Raw genomic sequence first — 11696 nt, 5'->3', positions numbered from 1 at the left:
CAACTGTCATACATATTTAATGACATTTTTTTGGAAATGGCGAGGCAAAATTATAATACTAAAATCTGATATAATTAAAAATTAAATTAAACGTAATAAAATAAAACTTTGCAAAACAGTGTAGTTTTCATAGTTTTTAAAAACAATAATAATAGTGAACGAAAGTGTGAATAGTGGTTGAGTGCTGTGGCTGAATAAGATATAAGATACTATAAAGACGTCAGGTGTTCAAGTCAGAAGATTTTGAAGTCCCAAGAAGGATTAGTCAAAGTGAAAACGAAAAACATTAAAAATAAAATTTTGTGAAGTTTTCGCCAGTAAATTATCCAATTTTAGTGTAAAACAATTGTACTATCGTCAGATGTGTCTTTCACTAGTTTCTTTAGTTAAACAACGCCCTTTTGTAATGAACGAAATATCATAATCATTTCAAAATTTTATAGATGAGATTATCAATCTAAGTATTCTGTTTCGTCGGTAGTTTCCTAAATAATTAATTGAATTTGCCGCAGACATCAGAGTTTGTTATCAAGTTATTAAGTTTGAAACGATGCCCCTCTTTGGTAAATCTCAAAAAGGACCAGCAGATGTTGTGAAGGCTCTCAAGGAAGCAGTCAATTCACTGGAAAAAGGTTAGTGCAATGAAATCATTTTAATAGTCACAACGTTAAAAAGCTTCTTAAGTACATGCATTATGAGTGTCCATGTAAATTTTTATAAAGAACCATATTTATTTTAAAAAATGACTAATTTTTAAGTCAAGAATGTTGTTTGTGTATATATTTGCATGTATTGAGTACAATGTTTAACGTTTATTTAACGATAAATTTAAGTTGTATACTTCAACACTTATAGGAAATATAGTATATAATAGAATATAATATACCACAAAAATATTTTCCTTAGATCCAATATTATTTTGTGAACATGAATATATTCATCCAGAATCACTAGTGAGGTTTAGAATTTGAACATTTGTGTATCTGTTTTCATAAGGTTTATGCAATGCATATTTGATTTTTTTTTATAACTTGATAAGTTTCTGATACATAGCACAGCACTAACTAATTTTGAAGCGAAGCATATAGGAGAGTAATATCTTAATATATTTAGTAGAAATGACTTTATCATTCTTAGCAATGGATCCATTAAGTGCAATTTTTTATTAAATTAGAATTTATTTAGTTTTTGTCTACCTACTCGTTTTCATCTTGACATTGTTTATCTGTATCTTATTTTCGAATAGAATATTGTTCTTTAATTGGACCTCTTTCTCTAATTATTACAATGTAGAGTTTTTTAATACTGATCTTGTGGCATCTTAATGTAATTACTATTTTCGTTGGGAATAAGCCATAATATAAGTTTAAAATAAGTTTATTTTTGACGTTTTGATTTCCACTTCAGAAATCTAATGATAAACTTATTTTAAACTTTACTTCTGGCTCATTCCCAATGAAAATAGTAATTATAGTAGGGTTTCTCTAAAAGTCATCTTTGACTGTTGCATGAATTTGTGGCCTAGCCAGTTTTGTTTGCTTTAGTTGCCCATTCCAGGACTCGCCTGGCTAAAAATTTCATACAAGATTAGTAGGAAAGTCTGTTGTTTTGTTTCCTATTAAAATTTGTTGCTTGATTTCTTCTTTTTAACAATCATAGTGCAGACTGTGAACTGAAAATTAAAATGTTTCATATTTAAACAGTAATATAGATATCTATGGGATATAAATCAAAGGTACCTATACTCTGTTTTTTAACCAGGAGGAGTAAACTAAAAAGACAGATTCACACCCAAGAAATTTACTAGAAAAGTTACCAAATACATCTTCTTTTTTTGTTGATTATCTCGGCCTTGCTGTAATCCAGTAATCAGTATCGGACACCTTCACACGTTGATTCTAACATAACTTTGATTGTTTATGTTTGAATAATAATTTTTCGAATTAACTTCCAATATATATTATTTAGTATTTCTAATTACAATAAAAAAATGTTGGACTGTTATAATAATAATAATAATAATAATAATAATCTCTATATAATCTCTATATAAGATTATGCAGAAAGCTGTGTTACTTTCGACGTCCAGGTGCGTACGAAAATTTTTGGGAGATACACCAACATACCAAGTCACCTAGGACTCGATAACATGGAAAGAGTCCCACCAGAGCTCAATCCTTTTGATACCGTAGGTATCTGGGATGAGTGAATTTTCCCCTTAGAGGGAGTGTGAGCCGTATGGCTAAATCTGGAATAATAATAATAATAAGGGAAGAGGACTTATGGATATAGGTGAGCAATTGGATAAACAAATTGCTAATTTAAGAACTTATTTTCAGGTACAGGCTGAGACATCTACTTTACATCGAGCAATTTGCGCAGTAGATGATACGACGCCACTTAAACTGAGGGAACAAGAAATGCGCATAAACCACCTGACTAAGCAAGACAAAATGCGCGCCTGGATAAGTAAACCTCTGCATGGGCGACATCTTAATGAGATCAGCCAAGAATATGTCGACAATACAGCGTCGATCTATTGGTTGACATCAGGAAAGATGTTTCCCGAGACTGAGGGTTTCCTACTTGCCATTCAGGATCAGGTTATTCCAACTAAAAATTACCTGAAATATATTGTTAAAGATCCTCAAGTACAAAATGACAAATGCCGATATGGACGCCAAGCCCAAGAAACTATCCAACATCTTACCGGTGGCTGCCAGGCATTTGTCGGTACTGATTATAAAGACCGTCATGACTCAGTAGGAAAGATTATCCACCAAGAACTAGCTGACAAACTGGGACTTCTCCAAACCGACCATCTTCCTTATTATCAATACGTCCCTGATAGAATGCTTGAAAATGACAACTACAAGCTATACTGGGACCGCACTGTGCTTACAGACCAACCAGTGGCCCATAATAGACCCGATCTCATACTAGTTAATAAAATTACTAAGTAAACAACACTTATTGATGTGGCGATACCCAACACCAATAATTTACGTGTTAAATACAACAAAAAGATCGCCAAGTACAGAGATCTAGAAATACAAATCAGGAGACAATGGAGAATGGAAAGTACCCAGACGATACCTATTATTCTTTCTACCACTGGAGTCATCCCGAAGAGCCTCCTAGAAAACATAAAAAAGCTGGGTCTAAATGAACATCTATATAAGATTATGCAGAAAGCTGTGTTACTTTCGACGTCCAGATGCGTACGAAAATTTTTGGGAGATACACCGACATACTAAGTCACCTAGGACTCGATAACATGGAAAGAGTCCCACCAGAGCTCAATCCTTTTGATACCGTAGGTATCTGGGATGAGTGAATTTTCCCCTTAGAGGGAGTGTGAGCCGTATGGCTAAATCTGGATAATAATCTTTATTAATAGCACATGGCTAGAAAAATATACATATAAATACATCAATTTATACCCTTAAAATTAAATCACAATGCTTTGCTTAACATATATCTTACATAAATTTTTAAATTGAGCTAAGTTTCCAGAAGCCTTAATGTTTTCCGGTAATTCATTGTATTGCTTTAATCCCCTATAAAAAAGATTGTTCTGACCAAAATTAGTGTTGATCCTATTCAGATAAAAGTTATTTCTAGAACGTGTGTTGTGTTCATGTACATCTCGAACAAAGGTACAATTATTACACAAATGCACAGGTATCAGACCATTTAACATTTTATAAACAAAAATCATACTATTACATACAATTGTCTGTCTTACACTTAAAACATTTGCCATTGTTAGCATGTCAGTTCTACTAGTGTATACACTACATCCTAATATTATCCTTAAGGCTTTATTTTGTTTTTTCTGCAGTACATTCATTTGAGAAGCATTCATTAAAAACAGCAATGTAGAGCAAAAATAGAGATGGGGAGCAATAATCGATTTATATATGGTCAACCTAGACCAGCAACTTAAATTTTTTGACATTCTTCCCAATGCATAGATTTTTTTTGCTATTTTGTTTGTAACAAACTTAAAATGTTCAACAAAACTTAAATTTTCATCTATAATACATCCCAAATACTTATACTGAACCACTCTCTCCAAAGCAATATTATTAATTTTTACATCTTTTATTATGTTATTTAATTTAAAATTTTTATTCTTTATAAGCATCATTTTTGTTTTATTTACATTAAGACTTAAGGAATTATTATCGAGCCATTTTAATATATTACATATCTCTTCATTTATTATATCGATTATTTCATCTACCTTATCCCCTATTGCATATATCACAGTATCATCGGCAAACAACTGTACCTTACACTTTTTAACAACATCAACAATATCATTTATATACAGTATGAAAAGAGTAGGACCTAACACAGTTCCCTGTGGCACACCATACAGAGATGTCTGAGCCGATGAAATGGCACCATATTTTGTCACTTGTGTTCTATCAGTCAAATATTCTTGAAACCACTTTATAATTTTTTCACCAAAGCCATACCTTTCCATCTTTCTCAATAGCAGTTGTCTGTTTATGGTTTCAAATGCACGTTTAAAGTCTAAGAAAACCACACCAATCATTTTCCCGCACTCCAGCGCACCCTTCCAGTCAAACAAAACCGTCTGCATTGCACTCTCACAGGAATTTCCTCTCCTAAACCCTGCTTGAAATTTAGTTAACACATTATTGCTTTCCAAGTACTCCACTATTTGATCATTTACACATAATTCCAGCAGTTTTTCGTATGGTGGTACCATATTTATGGGTCGAAATTCCTCACACTTAACAGTTCCATGAACCTTCTCAATTGGTACAACCAGACTTCTCTTCCATTTACTTGGGAATACGTCACTTTCTAGACTACCATTTATAATATGCAAAATTTTGTCGCCTATTACTTCAAAGGAACTCTTTAAAATTTGAACTGTAATACCATCAACATTACTTTCTTTGTTTTTCATTTCTTTCATTTGTTTTTTTAAATCTTTCATTTCTAACATTTTGAATTTTTCCATTTTGCAGTCGACATTTATTGAACTACAAATTTCTTGGTGGGTTTTGTTTGAAATAATGCTATCTGCTATGTTTTTTACACTGTCTAGAAAAAATATATTAAATCTTTCACTTATCTCTTTACCAGTAACCCCCCCACCATCAAATATTATTTCACTTTTAGCTTCATGGTTTTTTTTGCCCTTTACAAGCTCCTTTAATGTTTTCCACATTCTTTTTGGGTCGTTCTTACAATCATCTATTTTTTCCTGATAATAATTTTGTTTGGTAATTCTGATTAATGTTATGAAGAAGTTGAAGAATTTTTAGAGTTTATTTATCACATTGTAGAAGAAAATCGCCCGGAACGTATACGAAAGCGATATATTCGTGATAAAATGATAAATGTATGAATAAAATTAGCACATTACTTTAGTAAGTCTTGATTTTAACAATAACTATTCTGCAAAACTAACCTGTTGCCTGTTTTATTTTTGCTACCGTGGCTGTTATTTTCATTCCAGAATTATCAATTTTGATTTGTTTATACATGGTTATAATGCATTGTTTCTCATTTGAAGATAAATGACCCAAATCTACACGGCGTTTTTTAAGTGGAGAGGAATAATTACCACTAGTACTTGGCATCGAATCCATATTGTTATCTTAATAACACTAATATATCGCTAGATAGTTCTGAAAAGAACTGTTTTTATATAAATACAAACGAAATATCTAAAAATGTAAGGAATAACGCAGAAAACACAAAAAATCATCGATATAAATTTTGAATTTTAAAATTTCACAAATGTCATTAGTGTCAAAATGTCATAATTTAGTGGAGTAAACTTGCCTGCGGTTGGACCAATTACAAACAAACATTACGGCGCGGAAAATTTGAATTACTCCTCCTGGTTAAAAAACAGACCATAGTAAAGGGTAAATTTGCTATGGTATATGATTATATTGCCACTTATATTTTTTATGAATAAAAGTCGAAAAATTACTTTTTTCAACCATGTCTTTAAAAAACTTGTAATTTTATTTTTGAAATAGATAAGTGACAAAATAGCAATCATGAGACCATTTTGAGTAAGTTTATGCATGCAAAATTTCAACCAAATTATGGTAATAGTTTATTAGTTATGTTAAATGTCTATTCTGTCCCAGAGATCAAATGTTAAAACAACATTTCATGCTCGCAGTCATGTAATGCTTATAAATGGATCTATAAAAGTGGAAAGGATTCTTGATTCTTTTTACTTTAAGATAAGTTGTAAATAAACTCCTGGACAAAATTAACGCACCACTCATATTTTTCTCAATAATTTTTATTTATTGATAATTTACTGTACGACAAGTTGCCTATGGACCTTGTTTGACAGTGACAGTTGTTATGTAAGCTAATAATAGTCTTGTTTTAACAATAATTTGTATTAAACTTCGTTTTAGACTAAAAGTGAGTTAAATTTTTCATTAAGAGTGCCGATTAAAGCAAAGTGCTTGTGACAAACAAGCTTTTTATTGTGATGTTTTTCATCAATTGCATGTTTGGAAGTTCATTTGCATAAAAATCAAATAAAAAAATGAACCGCCAAAGAAATTTGTCAATAGAGGAGGCAGTGCGAGCATCGACTCTCCTAGATGAAGGATATTCAATGCGATACGTTGCAGGTTTGTTAGGAAGACATCATTCCAGCATAAGTCGCAAGGTGAGGCGATATAATGAAACAGGGTCGTACCATCGAAGGCCAGGACAAGGGAGAAAACGTTGCACTAATCAAATTGATGATCGTTTTTTGAGACAACGTGCTCTCAGAGATAGGAGAGTCACCAGCAATTTGCTAAAAAATGAACTAGCAGATGTTCGAAATGTCGCAATATCATCTCGAACAGTTAGAAGACGTTTACATGAAGCAGAATTGAGCAACAGGAAACCGGCCAAAAAACCCTTGCTTACCAGAGAACACAGGGTTCAGAGATTGAATTTTGCAAGATTGCATCAAAATTGGACCATCGATGATTGGAAACAAGTTCTTTTCTCCGATGAGACTAGAGTAAGCCTAAAAGCTCCAGATGGTCGTGAGCGTGTCTGGCGAAGGCGAGGAGAAAGGTTTGCCAGCTGCAATATCTCTCCTAAAGTACCTTTTGGTGGCGGCTCTAAAATGTTTTGGGGGGGAATTTGCTTTGAAGCTCGTACGGAGTTGGTCCCCATACGTACGAGGTCTATGAATGCCCATTATTACTTAGACAACATTATTATCCAACATGTAATGCCTTTTGCTCCGTTTCTTGGACCTAATTTTTTATTCATGCAAGACAACGCTCGTCCTCATGTGGCTCGACAGGTTATTGGCTACCTAAATGATGTTGATATTCCATTACTAGAGTGGCCACCTAACAGTCCGCACATAAATCCTATAGAGCATCTATGGGACTATCTCAAAAAAAAGATTCGAAGTCGTAGACCACCTATTGCCAATCACAACCAACTCATTGAGGCCGTTATTGAAGAATGGGAAAATATTCCGCAAGCTTTTGTTGAGCATTTGATATCAAGCATGCCTCGACGCATAAATGCAGTCATAAGAAGTAGAGGAGGGCCTACACGGTATTAGTGTAGATCCAGATGCATTTTATGGTGTTACTTTACTATTTTTTTTTCTTTTTGTAGTTTGGAGTTATGCTAGCTTATTTACGCATTTCCGGCAAAAACAAATTTTTAAAGAAACAATAGGGCAAATTAAGGTCATAATGGACTTGTTTAAGTCATGTTGGACTTATTTGTAGGTGTTTATTATTATTTCAATGTAACTTAGTTCCATTTTGTGTTTATATTGTAAATATTTAGATTAATTAAAGTGGTGCGTTAATTTTGTCCAGGAGTTTATTAAGTATTTACATAATTAAAAATCAAACATGAAAAAATAAACATACTTTCTGCAACCGTTATTGAACATTTATAAAAAAAATTAGAAAAGACAGTTTTTCGTTGATATTTTGATAAAGCATTTATCAATTTTAATATTTCAAAATTGGTATATTTGGTATAATTAAATGATATAATTGGTATCAGTTTTTTTGTAGTATTTTGTATTTGTTTCCCCCAATTCAGTTTCTGGTCAATATGAAGACCAAGAAATTTAACTTATCTAGCAGGTTCTGAGTTCTATGATAGAAAATTGACTGTATCTGGGAACTGTTCTCGTAACTGGCTTGTTCTAAAGAAAAAAAAAACTGTCTTATCATTTTTAAGCAACAGCCTATTTCCACTAAACCACTGTTCAGCCTTGCTTAGAATTTGCCACTGTGAATAGTTTTTCTAATGTTTTTCACAGAACAGCACATTTGAGTTATCAGCAAAATTTACAAGGTTTGAGGAACCACTAACCACCGCATTTGAAAGGTCATTTATATGGACCAAAAAGAAAAATGACCCTAAGACGCTCCCTATGGTATGCCTAATTTTAAGTTGATGGATTCAGAGTAAACCTTACATCCCTGTTTCTCCAATCATACTTTTTGTGACCTATCTGTGAGAAATAATTTTATCCATTTTAATGAGGGTCTTTGTATTCCATAATGATGTAATTTTTGTAATAAGAGAACATCTAGGCTAGGAACATTGATCTAGGCTATCAAAAGCCTTAGATAGGTCTAAAAAAGCACCTAGTGTTTTCATCTTTGTCTCAACAGATCTCCCTACCTATGCTGAGAACTACTAAATAAGTTGTTTGTTATAAAAAAAGTTTTGTAATCTGAAATATATTGCTCTTTCGAATATTTTTGAGAATGATGGAAGAAGGCTTATCGGTCTATAGTTCTCCATGTTAGTAACATCACCTTTTTTATGTAGTGGCTTGACAATTGCCGGTTTTAAACTTTGAGGAAATTTACCTTGCCTGAAGAAGCATTAACTATAAAAGACAGAGGAAGAGAAATCTCTGATGAAACAAATTTAATTAAGTTGGTTGATATTTCATCATAACCATGTATGCTTGTTTTTTAAGTTATTTATTATGTAGCTTATTTCTTTCTCTGAAATGGGAGTTAGAAACATGCAATGATTAGTTTGTTCTATATTAATTTGAAAATTTTTTACATGCTTTATTTTCTTTACATCTTCTGGCGCTGCCTGCAGTGGCCATAAATTGATTTATTTCTTTAGAAAACACCTGAGGATCAACCTTTAAACAGAAATTACCTTGATTTTTAGAATTACCCTTAATCTCGTTTAATAATTAGTATTATTAATGTAGACAAATCATCAAGCCTAGATTTACAATTTTTTATACTATATACTATACTAAAACTATATTAAAACTATATTAAAAAGTAATTCCAGGACAAAAAAATGTAATTTTTTTACCGTGGCCATTATTAATAAAACACAATGGCGTTCTAATTCTATACCATTGAATATTTACCATTTATTAGGTACTTGATATGGCTTAACATTTTTACATATCTCTATTATCTTATATCAGCATCTTTTTAGAGATTTTTAATACCTTTGTCATATTTTTTATATGTAAACTGTTTAATTTGGCATTGAGGCACTGGATTTTTTGGTAATGTTACAAATGTTGATTTTAGCCAGTCTGATGGTATTTTACCTGTGTCATATATCTTAACGAATAGTACTGTTATCAAGTCGAGGCTTTTGACAACATACATTTATATATAATTCTGATTAAAAAGTACCTTCTGGCTTATTATCAAATTCAGATTGAAGAAATTGGTACTTACTTTGTTGGTACATGTTGTATACTGTGGCACGCACTGCAATTTTTGATCCCTCATATATATCGGTTGTCTTGTTTTTCAGATTTGGTCTACTTTTGCCTGACTTTGAAAGATTATGATTATTTTCTTTCCTTTTTAAAATTGTACATACTGTCTGTTTTGATATTTTTAATGCAGCAGCTACTCTCTTAAATGAAGAATTGTTCAATGATATGCATTTTGATAAACGAACAGACATTTCAATATGTTACCTGTTGAACAGATGAAAATGGTTCCAAAGGCCCTCCATTATTTTTTTCTAATCTGAAATACCTCATTTAACACAAGTTGTTGTGCTTGAAAATTCAATGGTTTACCAGACGTAGTGCCAAACTCTTATTTAAAACGTTTAGAAAGTCCAGTTCAATGGCGAGCACAAGTTTAAAACGAAACTCCGACTGCGATATCTAGATTCTATGATATTGGTGGAGCTACAGTGTACGACATTATGAAAAACAAAGACAAAATCGAAAAATTTATGAAATCTGTAGAGAATGATTCTAAGGACAGAAAACCACTTAAAAAAAGTGAGTTTTCTAACGTTGAAGAAGCTCTGCACATCTGGTTTAAGCAAAAACGAAGCAGACAAGCTCCTATTTCAGGTGGCATTTTAAAAAATAAAGCTCAGTTTTTTTATCAGGAATTAACAAAGAAAACTGATTTTCGTGCTAGTCAAGGTTGGTTCGAAAACTTCAAAAACGGTACGGAATACGATTTTTACAGATGATAGGAGAGAAGTTGAGTGCAGATTAGTCCGAGATATCTGAATTTATTCAGAATTTGAGCAAAACAGAACAACTTTATAACGCTGATGAAACCGGTCTAAACTGTTGGCAACTTCCATTCAAGACATTTGTTACTTCAGATGAAAAAAAAGTTTTTGACAGAAAACTTCAGAAAGAACGTCTCACTCTCATGTTATGCTCGAATGAATCAGGATCGCACAAATTGAAATTGCTAATCGTGGGGAAGTTCAAAAAACCTCGTGCCTTCAAAAATGTTAAAATTGAGAAGCTACCAATTACGTACATGTGGCAAAGCCATGCCTGGGTGACAAAAGAAGTTTTTCTGGATTGGTACAAGAACAGCTTTGTCCTAAAAGTTAAAGATGAGCTAAGAAAAAAAAAATTGCCAGTGAAAGCCCTCCTCTTGTTAGACAATGCACCAGGATATACTAATAAGAACGAATTAAAAATCGAAACTGCCGATGGATATATCGAGGCAATGTACTTACCCAAAAATACTACTGCATTGATTCAGCCCATGGATCAAACCGTTATTAAAATTATCAAGGTACACTACAAGAAACAACTCCTTGCGAACTGTTGTAAGTTAACCTAATGCTGACATCACTTCAATTTTGAAAAACTTTAACATCAAAGATGCGATTATCAATGCTGCGTTTGCCTAGCAGCAAGTCAAGTCAATTACACTGATTAAATCGTGGAAGAATATTTGGCCCAACAACCCACTGCTTCCAATAGAAGTTAACAAAGAATCCAATGCCCAACATGTGCAAGTTGTACTAGATGCTGCCCTTCAAATTTGCAACGATATGACTAATTCATCAGAATCAAGAGAATCTTTGAGAGTGGATTTTAGATGACAATCTCAGTGCTGACTTAGCAGATGAGGAAATGACAGAATCTGATGAACATGTGATCCAGGAAGCACAGTACGAAAAATCTTTCACTGTCAACTGTGATGATGCTATAATAGCTACAAACACTTTAATGCGTTGGTGTGAGGAGAAAGCATATGACTTTGAAAAAATTTTGATGTTAAATGAGATACAAGAACAAGCAATGACAGTGTCTAAACAAGAAAAAGACAATCAAAGATTTCTTCAAAGTGTGAGCACATTACATATGTATTTACATAATCTACCTTAGTTGTCCATAATTAATCTATTTTAGTTGCGACATTTAATTA

General features: G+C 32.6%; 1 protein-coding gene across 1 annotated transcript in view; it reads left to right on the top strand.

Annotated features, from left to right (window-relative positions):
* Nucleotides 1–110: 110 nt before the first annotated feature.
* Nucleotides 111–11696, top strand: part of Mo25 (calcium binding protein Mo25) — a 33240-nt gene continuing 21654 nt past the window's right edge. The window contains exon 1 of the mRNA XM_072545261.1: nucleotides 111–632. Within this exon, the coding sequence (XP_072401362.1) occupies nucleotides 551–632 (82 nt within the window). The 5' untranslated portion in view covers nucleotides 111–550. The remainder of the gene's footprint in view (nucleotides 633–11696) is intronic.

Source organism: Diabrotica undecimpunctata, chromosome 9, assembly GCF_040954645.1.
Source record: "Diabrotica undecimpunctata isolate CICGRU chromosome 9, icDiaUnde3, whole genome shotgun sequence".
Classification (NCBI taxonomy): Eukaryota; Metazoa; Arthropoda; class Insecta; order Coleoptera; family Chrysomelidae; genus Diabrotica; species Diabrotica undecimpunctata.
Note: the sequence above shows the minus strand (reverse complement) of the source record. Positions and strands in the feature narration are given on the sequence as shown.